Source organism: Maylandia zebra, linkage group LG10 (assembly GCF_041146795.1).
Source record: "Maylandia zebra isolate NMK-2024a linkage group LG10, Mzebra_GT3a, whole genome shotgun sequence".
NCBI classification, from domain to species: Eukaryota; Metazoa; Chordata; class Actinopteri; order Cichliformes; family Cichlidae; genus Maylandia; species Maylandia zebra.
The window spans coordinates 24,265,956-24,285,725 of record NC_135176.1 but is presented as its reverse complement, the minus strand read 5'-3'; the positions used below and the strand labels follow the sequence as shown (position 1 = coordinate 24,285,725).

The 19,770-nt window shown below is 39.3% G+C and overlaps 2 protein-coding genes across 5 annotated transcripts in view; one reads left to right on the top strand and one right to left on the bottom strand.

Annotated features, from left to right (window-relative positions):
* The window catches only part of jade2 (jade family PHD finger 2), a 237,396-nt gene that overhangs the window by 176,885 nt on the left and 40,741 nt on the right, over positions 1-19,770 (bottom strand). The gene's annotated exons all lie outside the window — the stretch shown is intronic.
* Positions 1,281-6,241, top strand: LOC106675180 (uncharacterized). 3 transcript variants are annotated; one of them, XM_076889364.1, is made up of 10 exons: positions 1,281-1,338; positions 2,673-2,772; positions 3,072-3,218; positions 3,451-3,632; positions 3,876-4,012; positions 4,134-4,227; positions 4,492-4,824; positions 5,013-5,187; positions 5,277-5,401; positions 5,600-6,241. In XM_076889364.1, exons 2-10 carry the CDS (start codon positions 2,688-2,690, stop codon positions 5,924-5,926), a joined length of 1,605 nt encoding a protein of 534 aa, XP_076745479.1. In that variant the 5' UTR covers positions 1,281-1,338; positions 2,673-2,687; the 3' UTR covers positions 5,927-6,241. The 3 variants fall into 3 exon arrangements, with proteins under 3 accessions (XP_076745479.1, XP_076745480.1, XP_076745478.1); XM_076889365.1 differs by lacking the exon at positions 1,281-1,338 and having other exon boundaries at positions 1,994-2,772; positions 4,137-4,227; XM_076889363.1 differs by lacking the exon at positions 1,281-1,338 and having other exon boundaries at positions 1,994-2,772.

The window sequence follows — 19,770 nt, the reverse complement described above, 5'->3', positions numbered from 1 at the left end:
TATATATACACACACACATATACATACACACAAACTCTTTGATATCCCACCTGTGATTTTTTACTACTGAGTCCTGAGGTGCCGTTCAAAACATATTTTTTTCACTTCTTCTCAGTATATGGCATCAGACACGGTTCGGATGGCAGCTTGTTCTTTGTGTGAGGCACCATGCAGGGCACAGAGAGCACAGGCCTGAAGAAACCTTTCAGTGCGCTCGCTACACACTGCTTCAACTCAGGATGGATGGCAAGGAGGAAAAAGGCGTAAAAAGCAACAGGGAAGGGAGTCGCCGCTATTATGCAGAAACATTTCTCACTAACATAAATCACTCGCATCAACAGCCTTTACCGGCTTGACACTTTTCAAAAGACACATAAAGGACATGATAGGAATGTGAAAAGGATTTCCTCCTGCTCTTTCTATAGTCCCCTCTCCCTTCTTAGATCTGAAATGTCACATCCGTAGCTATTAGCCTAGCTCCGTAGTGCTGAACTCTGAAAAGACACTCAGTCTACAATTTATGCCCCTCATTAGCGTGAGACAAGACAGTGAACAAGTCCTTTTGAGATTTCTCTGAGCGCCAGCTCCTCATCACAAGCCCCTGGCCTGAATGATGCGTGGAGCGACGGCGCTCCCCTCCACGCCAAGGGCAGGCTGATTGCCAAGGCTTCACTCAAAGGTCATGCAATTAAGCTTTGTTCCCGCTTCAATAAGGCTTTGACTGACTTACTGTGCTCCTCCGTCTGAACAGATGTGATTTTTGGCCTCAAGCGAGCTAAAATTCTGCCCTCCATTCATGTCCACAATCACGTATTCAAAGAAACGAGTCAGATATAGAAGAATCATCACAAAAAAATTAACATATGTGTAGCTTGTCCACAAATTTAAATTCTAATATTGATATTCAGGGATGAGGAGGCAGTGTGGTAGAGGTTAAGTAAGTTGGATTTGGAGCCAGGAACTGCTTGAATGAGAGTCTTATCAGCGATAAGCTCTTCTCCCCAAATGTCCTTGGGCAAGGCATTTAACCTCTAAAGTGCTTCAAAGGAGCTACTAAACAGCCTTTCAGTGTTGTGGAAAAGTCTTGAGCCACACAGCAAAATCCGAAGTGTTGATGTGAGTTAAAATTACTGGTGTTAAAAATTTCGAGTTGAAAAGTGTTGGTTTGAGAGTTACAGTAACACTAACGGTGCTGAAAAAGCTCTGTAGCCGGAGTTATTTCAAAGAGTCAATACTATAACACTCATTTGGAGTTGATTTCCACATCCGGGTTTTTTGCGCTCATGGGCATGAGGAGTCCGCCAGAGGTTTGCTGTCAAGATCGAGGAGGTTGTTCAGGTAAGAACTATACAACAAGACCTATGTTATTTTATCATTATTAAATATTGTAACTAACTAGCCTATAACATTATTTATCAGAAGCATGCAATATTTTCCTAATGTGGAGTGTATTCATCTGCGGTAAGAGATGGGATTCGTTAGCTTAGGTAGCTAAACTATCCTCTATAACCAGTTAATATTGCAGCGAAAATAAATGCGTGCTCAATATAATTCTCAATTCTAGTTAGTTCTAATGTCATAAGAGAAATGCTTTCCAGTGTTCAATGCTTATTAAATGAAACGAGGGAGGAGTTAGCTATCCTCTGGATATGTTAAATGTAATGTTAAAATTTGAATTTGTGGTAGCCTAGCTGGCAGCTAAGACAAATGCGTTTAGCCCACTGCTTTTAAGGGAAGCGAACATTCGCCTCAGAAATATCCTATTTAAAAGTGAACTAAACAATCACATGGAGACGTTCAAGTCAAGTTTTGGAAAGCGTCAAGATAGGCTAATTACACGTGCTACCAGCGAGTTTAGCAGTAGCCTAGCCTACAAATCTTTGAAGTGGCAGGGGGTTATGGAATTCTGTTAGATGTTAGTGACCAAGCAAGGCGCGCTGCGTTTGTGCATGGATTGCTTGCTAACGGTTAGGATATATCATACATGTTGTAGTAGGCCTAATCTAAGGGAACATTTTCCCCTTTTCTACAGTTTTAGTGAAATAGGCTACCATCCAGTGTTTAAGACAAAGCGGTATAACGACTGAGGGTCGTTGACGTCGCCTCCACTGATAATCCTAGCATGTCGTGTCACAAAACAACCACCACAAAGTAGCAACTAGCCAGACGGCTGTGCATGTGTCAGAAACTCCCGATATAAATGTAAGACTTGCACTCATTAATTTACAGTATAAGGGATATTTGTTGTCATAAGTGAAAGCGTGATGAAGGCAGGTGTGCGTTCAACAGGAAATTTTATGTGGATTATCATCCTGACATGGTTTAAACAGAGATGCTTTTCCCCAAGTAGGCTACAGCGATTTACTCGCAACATAGCAGAACTAAGTATCTAGCCTGCGTGCAGACGAGAAGATCGCCGTTGTCGTCTTATAAACATGTGGATGGGTGGATAATTCATTGGATGCTATTTCTGTGTACCCAAGTTCAGCTATTTTAGTGCGCAGGGGGAAGCCAAATTATGTTCCTGAGGTTGAAGTGGTCTGTCACCCCTTCACAGATCATCACACAATGTATAGCCTAATATTTTCTTAAAGTTGTCCGGATTTGTTGCCACTTAAGCTATGGTTTAAATATATGGTAAAAAATATTCTGTGCCCCCTTCTCTCCACCAGGTGCTGTTGTAAGACATGTTGCTGAAAGTGAAATACCTCAATGTAAAGAAGTACATTAAATTGCACGCAGGATTCACTTATCTAGAATTCATCAGTGAAGGTAAGATAACCTGGCAGAACAAAATTTGTTGCACATGTATCAGTTCATCATGTTTGCATCTCATCTATTTAAAAAACGAATTAAATGTTAACACATTTTATTTTAATGTGTGACATTAAAAACAGTACAGAGCAGTAGGCCTAGGCCTATATTGTTGCTGCAGACTTGTCTAATTTAACCATTTTAAATACAGGTAAAACAGCTGTTAATAAATATTAGCTAAATAAAAAAGTCAAAATTAGTTTTTAAAAAAGTTTTTCAGGCGTTTTAGGTGACATTATGCTTATCTTTTTGTAAAGCCAAAACCAAGTTTGGACTTCCGGATGCTGCTGACCTTGATATTTTCGATGAAACTGACACAGCTGTCGAAGAAGACATTTTTCTGGAGTTACTGGAGGCCCAACCAGACCTATGCCTGACAATATGTGAAAAGATTTCAGATGAAGGTAAATGTTATCATAACTTAAATTTTCATAGTATAGCCCACTCAATGTAGAGCCAAGTTCTTTTGCTCTTGATGCAGATGACATTGACCTGTCTTCATGCAATAGACATGACAGTGGACAGGGCTGGGTCATATTTGTATAGAATGTTGTCTGAACATGAACATTGAAATTGTGTTATTAATGGCATAGTGGAGTAGCCTAAAGAAAGTTAACCAAATCATCTCTCCCAAAGATTTTTGTCCTTTAGCTCATTCCACACCATCCTCCTCGGATACATTATCTTCCCTCACGGACACTATATCACTTTCATCAAGTGACAGTGACCTCAGGGAAAAGGGCATTCCTGCAGGCCGCAGTAGATCCAGCAAAGACAGTTCTGCACCAAATGTTTCTGTGTCAGAGGCTGCAAAAGAGGTAATTGAGAACAGAAAATGTCTTTTGTATTTTTGAGTTGACACCATTTATACTGTAGATTGTTATACAAATTGAAATTCAAAACATGGTGGTTCCCAACTTGCCCTGTATGAAAAAATGTTAGTAGAAGTTAGTGCTTCTTGCTAGATATGTCTTTCACAGGTTTGTTGACATTCCTCTAAACTTTCACCTTTACTGACAAACAAGTTTTTATTGTTATTATTTTCCCTTTTATATGAGCAGATGGTTAAAAATGCCTTGACTAGGAAACCTGGTGGAGAGGAAATTCTTGAAGAATACAATGCCGAAAATTCACTGAGCCACCGCACCCGGCGGCAGCTTGTTAACATATTGGCAAGTGATATGACTGAGAGACATGGGTAAGAGTAATAGTACCTAATAAAAAAGTAAAGATGGGCCATATGGAATATTCTTGTAATGTATACTGCAGTAAAGACACATACTTCTGATTTAACATTGTCAATTGTATTTCCTCTATAGCAGAATTCCCTCCCGTAAGCAAAAGGAGAAATATGCCCTTGGAATAATTACACTCTTTCCCTCATTGAAGGATCCATTTTCTCCAAACGGCTATGTAAGTCATGCAGTGATTGTAAAACAGCACATTATTTAGTTTTCATCATGGAATAATTACATCAGCTAAATGATTTAAAAGAAAAATCTTAATTCCTCTTTCGTAATAACTATTGTCATAAAACTGTATTGAAATTGTGGATGTTGTTTAACATGTATTGCACCTGTTACATGATAATAGTCCTTGGGTTTCTTTTTGCTGAATCTGCAAAGTCTGTAAGATCGCATTTGATGTTTATTTTTCATCTATGTTTAAATGTGACAGGAGCATTTCTACGACGGAGTGAAAGGCACTGGATATGTAGCGTGGCGCCTCAAAACCATGTCCAGGTCTACAACCAAACGGCCAGTGAAGGAAGTCCCAGTGCATCAAGAACAAGGGCCTAAGCGCAGAAGATTAGCAACCACATTGCCTCAGCAACTTGATGGAGATGCCTGCAAGGAGGCCATCTCATTTCTTGTTCACTCTCCTGATGAAGCAAGTGTATTTCAGAAGATGAAAATGACGTTCCAACATCGCCAGGATCTGGTGCATGATCCACAAAGAACTGCAGATGTCTTCAAAACATTTCCACGCTTTTTGGATGTCAAAGGACTAGTAAGTCAAATCACTTGATATTTTCAACTGTTAATCCTTTTTTTTTTGTTTTGCTGATGTGGATGGCAACAGTAAAAGATGTGATCATTGGTCATCCCAGTCAGGCTATATCCCATATTGGTCAAAATCACATTGCAATGTAAACAATGTTGAGCACTGTCTTTATGTCCTGTGTGTATGATGAACAGGTCAATCAAGACTTCCTGCTGCTGTTTGGTGCTGAAACAGCCACCAAGTTGCTTGAGAAGTGGGACATGTCATTCAAGCCAAAGGTTATTAAAGAAGCCAAACAGCTGACTCAGTCAACTGACCTGTGTCGTTTGATAAAAGCTGCTGAGAAACCAACAGAGAGTGATGCAAATGGTAGGCGTCGCACCATGCTTGTTTGATTTTAATAATATTTATTTTTACCTGTCATTTTGAAATTGTTTTATAAATTCAACCATACACAGACTGGGACAGTGACATGGCCTCTCTGCTGCTACTCCTTCAACTTTTGCCACCCACAGCTGGACGAAAGAGGAGAACGAAAATAAGTCAAACTGATGCAGCACACAAAATGGTGCACTTTCACAAGGTAAATATGTTGTCTCACTTTTTAAAATCCTACAAAACACTTTTTCAGTTTTTGCACTTTTTAGTTTTCCTCTCCATGAAGTATGTGTCTTAGTATTTTGTAATAAGTTAGCAAGGCACATAATGTCAAACTGAATGAATGGTTCATACTCAGCAAGTATAAGCTAGGCCTATATGTCAATATCTCATTTGTTTTTAGTCATGCTGCAGCATTGATGAACACTTGCAAGCAAGAGATGGTAAACAACCATACATCCTCGCTGTTGGTCGAACCCAGAACAGCATTGACACCTTCTACATCGCAGTGGACAAACAGCTCATCCCCTGCCAAGCCACCAGCTCACTCAGTGCTTTTGATGAACTTTTCAAATCCCACTACGTGTTCAACTTATCTTACGACGAGTCACTGGTTCATCTCTACAGTTTTGTGCAGACCACCATATTCAACATTGATGCCACCTCAACAGATGAGTCACCACGTGTTCGTGAGTTGCGTGCCAAAATGTTGAATGAGAACCATGTTTAAATGTTTTATCTGTCAAACTCTGCATAGCACCAGTCAGGCTTTGATAAGTCATTTGCGACTAGGTCACAGTTTTTATCCAAGCACCAAATTTAAGTTGGCTTGTTCACAAGATGGTTGCAGCCGTCAGTTCACTACATATTCTGGTTTAAAAAAACATTTAAATAGTGTTCATGATGAAGATTGTTGTCAAAGTGGTGATGCAGAACCCTCAGAGTCATTTCAAGCTGATTTTGACAGATTACAAGATACAGACATAGCAGTTGCAGGAACAAGTGTTACTCAGAGCCTAGAGGTTGGGTGTTCTGAAAACAATGGGTCAGGTCAAAGAATTAAAAAAAATTGTGAAGCAATTTGCACTAAAATTATTGGTAAACTCAATGGTAGTGGTTTGGCAAATAGTTTTGTGTCATCACTTGTTTGTGATTTGGAAGATTTTGCAGATGGACTGCACTGTGAGTTTAAACATAAAGTACTGAACGTTGTGCCAACAGAAAATCCTGTTAGATCTCCAGTGGAAAAATGTCTCGAGACTTTTGACAATCCAGTTGAGAAGTTCGACACTGAAGCTAAAAGAAAGTCATATTTCCGTGAAAAATGGGGAATTGTGGATCCAGTGGAAAAGACTTTAGGAATACGCTATGATACAAGGTTAAATAAAAAATCAGGCACTTATGACCAGGTACCAGTAAAAGACACTTTTGTGTACATTCCAATTTTGGAAACAATCAAATTTATATGTCGCAATTCTTAGATTTGCGAGCTGCTTGCTAAACTATGTGTATCAAAAGAAGACAGATATGAAGACTTTTGTGATGAGAGTTACTATAAGTCTCATCCATTGTTTTCAAAACCACAGACTTCTTTGCAAATTCAGCTTTATTATGATGACTTTGAGACTGCTAATCCACTTGGTTCCAAACGTGGTGTTCACAAAGTTGGTGCAATCTATTTTGTCCTCAGAAATCTGCCTCCAAAGTTAAATTCTGCATTGATGAACATTCATTTGGTTGCATTGTTTCATGCAGAAGATGTGAAAAAATACGGCTTTGATCCTATTTTACAGCCTCTGATTGATGACATAAAGTTTTTGGAGAGCCATGGCATTGATTTACCCTTCTCATCTGAAAAGGTCCATGGCACTATATGTCAGATAACTGGGGACAACTTGGGGATGCACTCAATTTCGGGTTTTGTTGAGTCTTTCAGTGGACGTTACTTTTGTCGTTTGTGTTTAATTGCAAAACAGGATGCACAGAGTGTGTATACTGAGGATGATCCAAAGATCATCTTACGAGGGAAAGAACTTTTTGAAATGCACTGCAGTGAGTTGCAATCTGATCCTCAAAAGCTACATGTGTTTGGCTTAAGAAAGAATTCTACACTGAACACTCTTCAATTCTTTCATGTTTGCCAGAACTTTTCCTTGGACATTATGCATGATATTCTCGAAGGGGTAGCACAATATGAGATAAAGTTACTGTTGGAATATCTGTCAGACAATTTTCTGCCGAAACCTGCTCTTTTGTCACGGATCTATGCTTTTGACTATGGCTACTTGGAGAGCAAAAATCGTCCAACAAGGGTGAACTTAGACAGTAGTGGTAATAGTATAGGTCTTAACTCCATTCAGACTCTTTGTCTGATAAGAAACATTCCTTTAATTTTTGATGATATTGTGCCAGAAGGAAATCAGAACTGGACTATGCTATTGCTATTGTTGCAAATAATTAACATCATATTCTCTCCATCTGTTACACATGGCATGACTGTGCTTCTATTTAACTGTGCTTCATTTAACAATGGAACATCATGACTTGTTCAAATTGTTGTATCCAGGTAGGAACATGATTCCCAAACACCACTTTATGTTGCACTACCCAACTTGCATCAGAAAAATTGGGCCATTATTGCATGTATGGAGCATGAGAGGTGAGGCTAAACATAGGGTGTTCAAAGACACCCTTAAGAACTTTAAGAACATCACAGTGTCACTTGCCAAAAAACATCAAACATCCATAGCATACAAGTGGGAGACATGTCCTTTAAGCCATGTTGAGTATGGGCCCTTGAAATCATTTGATGTTGATAGTGAGGAAAATAGTGAAATGATCTCCCTAGGCTTGCCTGCTGTTGCAGAAGAGGCTTTCTCTGCTAATTGGGTTAACATTAATGGGACTGAGTACAGAACAGGATTGGTCATTTGTTGTGGTTCTGAACATGAGATGCCGGTGTTTTGCAGAATAAAAACAATAGTTTTGGTCAATAGTCACACCTACTTCATAGTTCAGAAGCTTGTGGTTGAAAATTTCAGTGAACATTGCCATGCTTATAAAGTGTTTGAAACGGATGAAAAAAATGTTGTTAAAGCAGACTGTATTGAAATATACAAGCCCTTTGATTAGCAAAGTGCTTATGGTGATGATGATGGTCTTTACATTACAACGCATCCACTTAACACACTGTTTGCTGCTACAGCTACACATGTTTCTTTTCCAACTATTTATTTATAAGTGACTTATGTATGTATGTATGTATATTGTACTATTCTTAGTTAGTGTATTGTCTGTCTTGTCTTAATGTTGGTTTAAAATGGAGCACTGTAACAAAAAATAATTTCCCCCAGGGATCAATAAAGTATTCTGATTCTGATTCTGATTCTGATTGTGCCATTATTTTTGTTGTGAACGTATGCTGTATGGTGCTTGGAATTTAATATTTATTAAAATGCTTATGTGACCAATTTTATGTTTTCTCCTTTTATCCTGTAAAGGGACTTAACAAGGATTTTCACTGAATGTAACACAGTAGTCATACAGTAATTGCACTTTAATGCATTTTTGTATTCAGACAATTAATACAGACTAGTATTTAAAAGCTCATATATGTCACTTTAAAGTGCCAAAATAACACTGTAAAAGTTACAGAATAACACTCTAAGTGAAAACAGTCAACACAATCCAGTGTGAAAATAAACACTTAAAAGTGTCATAAATAACACCATAGTTGTTGTGTAGTAACACCCTCAGTGAAAAGAGTTAACCCAAGCCAGTGTAAAAGTGAACACTTATCAGTGTCCTAAAACAACACTATAAATGTTAGGTAGTTACACTCTGAGTGAAGACACTTCACACCATACAGAGTGAAATTCTAACACTATGGGTGTTATATTTTTAACACTACAATGGAGTTAAAATAATAACACTTTGCAAAGTGTTACTTTAACTCTAAACCAGTGAGAATTATATAAACACTGGAAAAGTGTTAACTTTAACACTATAGGAGTTGAATTAACACTGGAGATTTTGCTGTGCACCTCTTATTCTTTATATTATTGAAATACACAAAAACATACATGGAAATACAGTAAATAAGGTACAAAATGTTTTTACAATTCTAACAAGCCTGAATGTCAGCAGTGATTAGACCTGGTATGTCTTAGACCAGTGGTCCCCAACCCCCGGGCCATGTAAGTCGTTTGGTACTGGGTCGTGAGAGTTGAGGCCTGATGTGAAATTTATGGTTTTCAGGGTTTTTATTGTTATTTTTTTATTGTTTGTATCGTTATCTCAGTATCCCTGGGTCTTCTCCTGTGTGTTATGAATAAATCTTCTATTTTTGGTACTGTTACTGGTTTATTTTGTTGTATTTATCCGCGACACCTTAAAGGCCGGTCCGTGAAAATATTGTTGGACATAAACCGGTCCGTGGCGCAAAAAAGGTTGGGGACCACTGACTTAGACACGAATAGCTGTCCAGGCTTCTTAAAGGACATTCAAAGCTCTTCGTTGGACGCTGGCTGGCTGCTTTTTGTTCTGTTCTCTCCCAAACTGCTTCAACGCTGAGGTCCGGGCTCTGGGGAGGCCAGTCCACGACTGACGGTGTTCCATTGTGTGTTTTTCTATCGCGACCTCCAACACTGCTGACTGAAGTGCAGCCACATGACAGAGCCTGCACCATGTTTTACAGATGGTTGTAGACACTCACACCTCAATAAATAATGACAACAATTTAAACAAAAAATTAGTCCTGTTGCAACTAACTGCCAACTAACTGTTGGTACAAAAGTATCATTTTATCCTTGTCAAACTGTCTTCCCTTTAGCAATTTTCACACATTCAAATAAAGAAATGGACACAAATGTTCTGTTTTTGTGACAGACTGCTAGCATAAAGCGCATAAAGATACAATTTGAAACTGTTTTTTGGTTCTTGCCAAGTTGTCTACTATGTATAGACACAGCACTGGTTTTCCTTGAAGTATTCTTTGTGCTTGAATTAGTAAAAGATTGGAATTAAGTGACTTAAGATAAAAAGACTTCTTTGAAAATGGTCAGATATGAGGTCGGGACTGAAAATAAGTGAAAAAGCAGTCCTTCAGAAAGTCTGGAAAACTATTGCTCAAGACCATTTTAAAAGACTAGTTTGGCTTCTTGGGAGCAAGATTTAAAGAAATTAATGGTGGCTAGGGCTGGGCGATAAAATCCACATCGTGGTATAATTTGAAGCACGTGCGGTAACGATATATATCGCGATATATTCTTTTCTTCTGTATAACGTATTTTCCACACTATAAGGCACACTTAAAATCCTTTAATTTTCTCAAAAATCGAGAGTGTGCCTTATGTATGAATTCTGGTTGTGCTTAATGACCTCGAACCAATTTTGACGTGCAGAAATCTGTTAAAAAGTGTTTTAGTACAACTTTGGTAAGCCGCACTGCTTGATGGATTGTCAGAGCATTACGGCTGCTGTAGTGAGGAGCTTCGCGGAGTAATCTGGGTCCAAAACTCCGTCCGCTTCAGATCCCAAAGTCAAACGAACACTGAGAGTTAAAAACGGTCTAAATTCTTTCATCTTTAATAAAATCATCAGCGTTGCTGCTTTACCAGGTGTAACAGTTAAGTTTAACATCCAGAGTTAGAAGTTAACAGGAAGTTAGCTCGCTAGTTTCCACCTAAACATGACATACCATGTTCTGACTGAGAGATTTTTGAAACTAATTAAAACGTACAGCTCTGCTACCACTTCCAACATAAATGAAGACAGAAAACTAAACAGCAGTGACGTTTGCAGGGTTACTGAAGTTGGACTACCTGGTGTATAATGTTGTGCTACGTGATTGCTAGCGACACAGCTATGTTAGCATAACATTAGCACAGTGAAGCTGGAGGATGAATGCCAACTTTTTTTCCACTCGATAAAAGTTAACGTGAGGGATTCTGGTGGTCAGGGACAAATGCAATCGCATAGCTGGATGCTATACACGGGCCAAACTTCAGTCAGGAGAACAACTAAGATTATTCATCCACAATACGAGGTTAGTTATTAATATACTGCAACAACATGGGAATAGAACAGCTGCGAGGGAATTCAACATTAATGAATCAATGTTACGGAAGTGGAGGAAGCGCAGTTTTTGGATTTCCCCATATTTCAAAAGTGCTTCATCTCTTTGCTATGACTGTCGGCATAATTTGCAGATGATAATGGTTGTAGCCGCTGCGATGCTTTTGATCAAAACAGGCGCAGCTTGATGACATCATCAACATGCGCTATCGCGGTAGAGCGGTATAGTCAAAATCTCTGAGCCCCTAATGGTGGCTCAACATTTTTGGACAGCACTGTGAATTGTATTGGGGCAGCTTGGATGCCTAAATATGACAGAAAAAAATAAGTGAACAAATTAGAGCAGAATTGTTATAATAAATGTAATATCTGCTAAGTTTTTTTAAGTTATAATTTAAAAAAATCCAAAAAACTAACTTCCTGTTTAAAAACAGAGATTTCCGCACAATAACTGACTAAACCAAGGCATGCAGCCCCCAAACCCACTCCAGTGGATCAGATCAGTGGAGGCTGTGCTTGTACTCTGCAGCTCCCAGGTGTGAACATGTGTACAGTCATGAATATGAAGCAAGATTTTTTAGAGAGAGCAAAAGAAAGAGGGCGAACAGGCATCGAAACACTTCCTCCAATAAATAAAGTTTTTTAAAAAACTGGGTCACTGACAAGAAAGAGTGAAGGCGACTTAAGAGGCAGAAGCGATAAGCCAATTTCCCCCTGCAGAGTCCAATGTAAAACATCATTCTTGGTACGGCAGCTACGGCAGGCGATCTGGTGAAATGGCAAGCAAAGGCTGGGGAGAGAGATGTGACCTAGTTTTGGAGGAGATGTGTGGCTGAAACAACCAAACAACTGCATGATTAATGCTGCTTTGCATGTCTGCATCGACTGCAACTTGAGTCGGTTGTTGTGCTTTTTAGAAGCAAAATTTACTAACAGGGAACAACACAGTGGATCAAATGAAAGCCAATCTGTGTCTGCTCGCCAAGAGCTCCAGGAGATTTACCTTAAATGCAGCTTTCTAAAACAAATATTTTTTAAAAAGACATAAAAAGTCAAGCTTTTTTCCCCCATTTTTTAAAATAGCACATCAGGGGTGGTATTTGACCCAAAGAACAATTTCCCTCTGTCATGGCGGCTACATCAGCTCCCTCAGCGCCGCTCCTCGCTTCCCCTACACTACAACTTTGAAGACCTGCCATTATCCACCAGATCCGCTAAAACTTTCCCACTGAGTCTGGTCCCAACTCACACAGTCACCGATGCCAGCTTGTCACTGAACTCTTGCCATCCCGGTCCCATCTCTGCCTGTCCTGTTAACCAATCCAAGCCATCTTTTTTGACACCCCTTCTTGCCCCCTTGGTTCTGTTTGCTGGTTTGGATCACCTTTTTGTGCTCACTGTAAGCCTTTCTTATTTCAGCACTCGCTTGGTAAGCTTCATTTTCACGCCTCTCCTGTCTCAGTCTCTGCCATTGGCTTTGAGTTCTCCTTTTAACATCTGATGCATTAAAGTCCACCCGTCTGGTGTTGTGTGCCGGCCAAAGTAAATGCGACGAGAGTGGGCCCGCAGGGTCCTAGAACAGTACATCAACTTCTCAAGTGGCTTCATATTAACGCCCACTCTGATGCTAGATCTATTTTTAAAGCAGGAGAGATCCGCTGACAGACACGTTTGCCTTGTGTCGTCGATATGAGGCGTTCAACGAGATGCAGGAATCTCCTTATTTTCAACTTTCATACCATTTTGTCCTTCAGTCTGCTTTATCTGCTTCTGGTTCACACAATGCATAGGAGGCAGAAAATGAGCATGATCATTTTGCATTTAATGAGAGATTTTCTGCTAGTTGAGAAAAGTGAGAGACGGATGGTGTGTTGTGGATGGACCGCCTGCTGAGTTTGTCAAGTTTTTATTTTCTCGGTTTCACTGTTGAATGTCAGCGCAGCGCGAGCTTTCCAGGAAGGCATTTTCACTGTTTCTGAGCGACTGGAAGCAAAACCTGACGTTTAGCAACTGACAATAAAACCATCAGTTATCAGAAGGAATCTGAAAGAAGAAGCGGACAGCTGTGACTTGGGAGGTAAAGCAGGTCCTAAGCCACAACTGGGTGTGCAAGTGTGCAAGTGTGCAAATGTGTAAATGCTTAATGCGGTTTGAGTGCTCAGACTAGACCAGGAAAGCTCTACATAAATTTATGCCTCCCATTCAGTACTTTCTTTCCAAACTCATCTCTCTCTCTCTCTCTGTAGACTTTTCCACCCCATCAGGTGCAGTTAGTGTCCAGCCCTTTGATGTTCTGCCATGAAACCATCAGACATGACCGAAAGTACAAATATGGGCCATGAAAGGCAAGCGCAGACACACACCGACTGCTGATGGCTAACTAGAAATAAAACAAATGCACATGAGTGCACAAATATTAACTTTCCGCACCAGACAAAATACACACCCGCTGATTATTGTTTATATTTCCCCAAAGAAGTTCTCTGGCCAACGCTGCTAAGTTTATGTGTCAACAACAAACTTTAGAGCTCTGAGATGGAAGCACAACAAGTGAAAATATCTACAAAAGCAATGTCCAAAATAACAGTTTTTCAGCCCTCACTGAGGTCGGCGCAGGCTACACCTAGTACTGTCTACACCTCAGGACAACTCATTTTGAACTGAGCACTGTACTGTGCAAAACTACCGAGCCACCCCTCATTTCTTTATGTTTTCCTTCTGATGGGCCTGACTTTTTGGTATTTTTTTGTTTTTAAAGTGATCTTGAGTAAAAATGTTTGCAGGCTTGCTGAAGGTCTTTCAAGGTGCATTTCAGTCATTTTCAGTCTGGACCGTGTACCTGATTAAGAAATGGGGGGGAAAAAAATCTGGTCCTTCAGTTGATGTTCACTGAAGAAATGGTCTCAGTGGGAGGGTGGCTATTAGGAAACAGGGAGAAAAGGCGGAAGTATGCTGAATTATACAAGAACCTGCCTTAACAACAGTGGTAACAGGTCTGATGGAGCGATTAACTTAAATTAGAAACAGCTTCAATTTTCACCATGACAATGATACCAAACATATTGCCAATGCAGTAAAAACATAACTAGATAGAAAAACACACAGTGGAACACTATGGGCTTCTCCCCACACTCCAGAGCAATGTGGGATCATCTTGAGAGCAGAACAGAAGGCAGCCAACATCCAAAGAAGAGCTTCAAATGTCCTACAAGAACCCTGGAGAACTAGTCCTGTTGCTAATCGGACACGTTTTCTTTTCTCTTACCAATAAGTGCAAACAATGTGTTTCTATTTAACTTTTCAACACCTGGCAGGTGAGCGAGGGGGGAGCAATGCTGACAGTTTAATACGATGGTTCGGCGCTATGTTGGCTCGCGGCGTGTGAATGTGTGAGCGTGTCCGCATTCGTTTATTTGCACTCATCTCCCGGCTGGTATGTGTCGACATGCAAAACTCTCCGCCATCCATCCAGCCTGCTCATCCATTCACTAGGCTTGGCACGTGTGTGTGTGTGTGTGTGTGTGTGTGTGTGTGTGTGTGTGTGTGTGTGTGTGTGTGTGTGTGTGTGTGAGAGAGAGAAAGAGACAAACTGTAACATCAACTTCGAGCTGTTTGCATCTGGTTGCCATGGAGTTTCACAGCTGTTTCCACCAGACCCTAATGAGCTTCAGCAGCTGTTAGCTTAGAGGACACACACACGTAAAAATACACTAACATGTATACATACAGTACACATTAGTTAGTTTGTATCGTTACCTGTGATTGTTTACTTGCCTTATTGTTCACATATACAAGATTGCAGAGCATCTGAGCCAGCAGTAAGGCTGATCTAAATAACAATATATCACAATCACGACTCTTGACAGGGATCCATCTATAACATCTGCCTTGGAACAATAACCCTAATCTTGACACACAAGCTGTTAAAAATGCTTTGGTTCACACAGTCTGTCAATACCCCGAGGACAGATTTCAATTTCCCTTTTATTCTCTTCTACTGGAACATGACTTTAACAAGTATTAAAGTATAAGGCTTGATATGTGTGAAAAGCACACTATAACATAGTGCATTAGATTAAAGGATGGAACAAATAGCTTATTTCACAATTTAAAAAAAAATGTAAATGTAATGTAAACAAAACAGATTCCTCCTCTGTTTAAAAATGAGTTTTTGCACAGTCTTACTTATAAATGGGCAGATGATCATATACCTCCACCTCAGGAAAAATGGATCTACAGTTCACTGTAAAAAATCTTATTGTATTAATTTCATCAAGCATTACAGCTTCTGCTCTCAAACAGATAACAGTATGAAGATTATTAAATCCAGCATCTGAAGTTCTTCAGCGGACAGAACAGGTAGCTGTGGTACTCCTAATGTTAATGCTAAAGCCAACGAGCATGACCTAAATATTGGAAAAGGTGGACCCAGCTGTTCTACTCAGACAGGGCTTGGATGTGGATTTAGTAAGTAAGGAGTATCTCTCTGTTATTTTACTGCAAATTAAAAGGACACCGGAAACAGCTCCTACTTTCTTATCAATGCTATAGATGAGAAAGACACCTGTAGCCGTGATAACTATAAATAACAAAGAGCCAAAAACTATAACGTCAAAACACTTTGAAGACATTAAAAGGACTACATCAAACTGACAAAGGTAAACTTTAAGTTTTTAAGTTTTTCACTAGAAAAGGGGGGGAAATCAGATATTAAAAATTTAAGAAACCAAGCAGACTAAAAAATTAAAGCTCATGCAAAAATACCAAAAACTGAGGCCACCTATTGTCTATAGGGAATATTACACATTTTAGCTAGTGTGTGTGCAGTTTCACATTTCATCACATCTCTCATTTTTCAAAAGCGCAAGATGGTGACAATGAAAACGCTCATCTATCTGTAGAATCCCATACAATTCGCTGCTACCAAATTTCCACTTCATATTAACTGTACGGACAATGCTTTATTTTTTTTTACCTTTTTGTTACCTTTTATAGATAACAACTTACCTATGTTTGCATTTTTGTTTTGTTAAGGCTTACAATTAAAGGTGCGTATTGGTCAAAGCACCGTTAGCCATTCACTGTCTGCGCTAATTCCAATCGCTGCCATGTCAAGTGTATTTGTGGTAGAAATGCAATTATCTAATTAATACTACAAGTTTTCTGTGCAGTTAACTGTCCTAATTTCCCTTACATTTTTGTAAATAAAACTCTTATCCATTTATCTATTACTTAGCACTAATTAGCATGTGCCTGTGTCTAACGTATAGATAAAGCTTGCTAACATGCTAGCATTAGCATTAGCCGATAACTTAGCACTCCACATTCTCCTCCAAATACAGACACCTGTAGACCTCACAGCAACATGACTGTGGTCAAAATGCTAACTTGAGACTATAAAAAATGGCTTCACAGACTAATGGGTAATGTCAAAGTGGTTATGTCTATGTTTCATACACACAGTCTATGACTAACATGAATAGACATGTTAGTCAAACCCCAAACACTTTCCACTGCAAAACCCACTCATTTTTGCTTTGTAATCATATCATCACTCAATATATGATTTCAAAAAATGAATAAATTACATATAAGCAAAATAAACTTCTCATCCTATAAAGCTGTCTTTAGGTTACTAACATTAAATCATGCTCACTAAAAGGAAAATCGAGGCAGTATTAATTAAAATCTTGGAAGTATTACATATCAAACACCTTAAACAATAAAACAATCTATATTAATCTCATTTTACTTTGGTTTACTTTCACTGAACAAGTGCTGATATATTGTATACCACCCCTGCTGATGTAAAATCCATATACAGCATCTACAGCTGACTTCTGTCTCCACACACACACACACACACACACACACACACACACACACACACACACACACACACACACACACACAGTTAAACAACAATGCTATCGAAAGTGCTTCACACCTGCTCATCATCTTTTTCGGCAATCCCCCCGCTGATACCACTTCCTTCCTCCCATGTTGCACCAGAAGTGGCTGATATTATCATTTCTAGTTCAAAGCCTTCTTGCTGTAAATTGCCTGTAAAGCCTACTCAGGTAACATTTATCTTACCCTTCTCGCCTCCACGGGGCTGCTGGATATTTGTTATTGAAAATACTGTGACAAGTTGAAAGGTGTGAAACTAGTGCTTCCGATCATGCCATCCCGCTTTGGTAGGCCCAGAAAATAAAGCAATCATAATTTGCGACTACATATTATATATTGCCATATTGTTTTGATGATGATGACGGCTTAAGATGCATTAATCTGGATTAATAAGCAGATTACAGTACTTTGACTGAGTGTAGGTATTCTATTTGTTTTAATCAAGACTACCCACATGATATAGCATTAAAAAAAATTTTAAATTAATCGCTTTTAACTTCATGCCTTTGGTGGGTACACAATATTTAACTGTTCCCCTTCCCAGTTGTAAATAGCTGATTAACTGCATCACTGATTGCAGGTCACAGCTTTTGCTAAATGCCCAGCTGCAGACTGTATACAGCTTATTTCTGTTCTGTTTATACAATATAAACCTCATTTTGTTTGTTGAGATTTGTTAAACCCTAAAATACCATCTGGGTCACTCCTGTCCCAAATAGCTTTATTTTTTTGTATTACAGCATTAAATATACTTTTGATGAATTTTACATGCCTAATTAAATGCGGTACAAAAGTCCTCATTTCAAAGGCAGCAATCTGCTCAATAACAGATCATCCTCGTTAAATTGTGTGCAACTCACAGAGTAAGTTATCAAAATATCAAGGTCACAGAGACCAGTTGCTATTCATTTTATTCTCTAATGTTAACTATGCATATTTAATATTCTGCAGCTTTGCTCTCCCTATGCATACACTATGCATAAAGGAAAAAACACCAACAGACATCATAAACATAAACCCTTGCTGTGTCTGCTCGCATCTCCCAATAGAGACCATGACGAATGGATTGATTTTTCCCTCAAAAAAGATTTTTGTAAACTAAGCTTCTTTTTCTGTGTAAGCTGCATGTAAGCAGTAGCAGACAGTTTTCATCTCTTCACACCTGCAGCCTTGAACTATTCCCAACAATGCCAATCTCATGTTTTCTATGTTTATGCATCTAGCAACCATTGAAATTCTCCATCTCCACCCTCATCTAAAACAAGATAAAAAAAAAAAATATAGGGAAAAAAAGGAAGCATTTGACTGTGTCCTCCTTCCGCCGAGAAAAAAACATCTAAACCACTTCTAAGAAAAGGCAAAGCTGGAGTACGACTCGCAAAGGCGCAAATAAAGATGGCTCATTTTTAGAAAAGCACTACGTTGTCATTACAAAGTCCATAGTGTTTAACATTTGCCACACCTCCCTCCGACCAAGAGTATGCATCAACCCATAAACTTTTAAACCCAGAAACCCACATTTGGAGCTACTGTTCAATTTTCTCACCAGTGGGGATGCAAATCGTGAGGATTCTTCACTACCTAAAAATAATGTTTTTGTTGACATGTTTTTAAAAAAAGCATGTAGTTCCAACCACTGGACTAACTACAAAACACGCCATGTACAGTAGTTGACAGAACCAGGCTTTTCATGGAAGGATGAAGGGGAGGGAGGTTAAAAACTAGAAGAAATCTTTGATAGAGCACACTTAAGCATCATAGCCTAGAAGTCTATTTCACCCAGTGAACCATTTCGAGAACAAAAACCACATGGAAATGTGACATTTGTTGTTTCGCTCGTCTATATTAGCCACATTTATCTACCACTTACATACTTCCTTTCATCCTTTGTCATTAGCTAGGTGAAAAAAGTGAAATAGTCATGCTCACTCGTAACAACAATCCAGAAGGAAACTACAAACTCTCATTTAAAAGCTGCTGAGTCTACAGCTTTGCAGAGCGTCTGTTTTCGGTTTGTGTCCAGGCTGGTGCTCACCACACTTGGCAAGCAAAGGAAACCTCACTCCTGACCCTGGAGAGTAGTTAACTGCCTATCAAGTAAAAACAAGGAACTAATGTTAGCATTATCAGCAAGGGAGGAAGGCCTTTTTTCTTAGGCATGTGACGTTTGAACTATAAAACACACAGCAAGGTGTTGCTATCGCCTCAGGACGATTCACACTCTGACAGCAGTTGCAGCCACCTCTGGTTGAAGTGCTGACAGGCAACCAGTTAGTACTCAAAGATGGGTTAGTCCTGTATTCTGGCTTAAGGACAGTGTCTTTGTTAGCTCCTCAAAATGCTGTCAAAGGATGACTTCCCTTTGAAACATTTAGTCATGAGCCCAATTAACAGGCTAGAAGGAATAACTACACATGTAATCAAGGAGTTTTTTGAGTCATGTGTGGGTTTTCCGTATTCATCAATGCCATTTTTCATTGCAACCCACTGCCTCCTCATTAGCTTTGTATGAATTCTGAAGATGACACTGAGCAATTTCAGAAGAACAGTCTTCCCTTGATTTTGCAGGGTAATTGCTTATAATAAAAA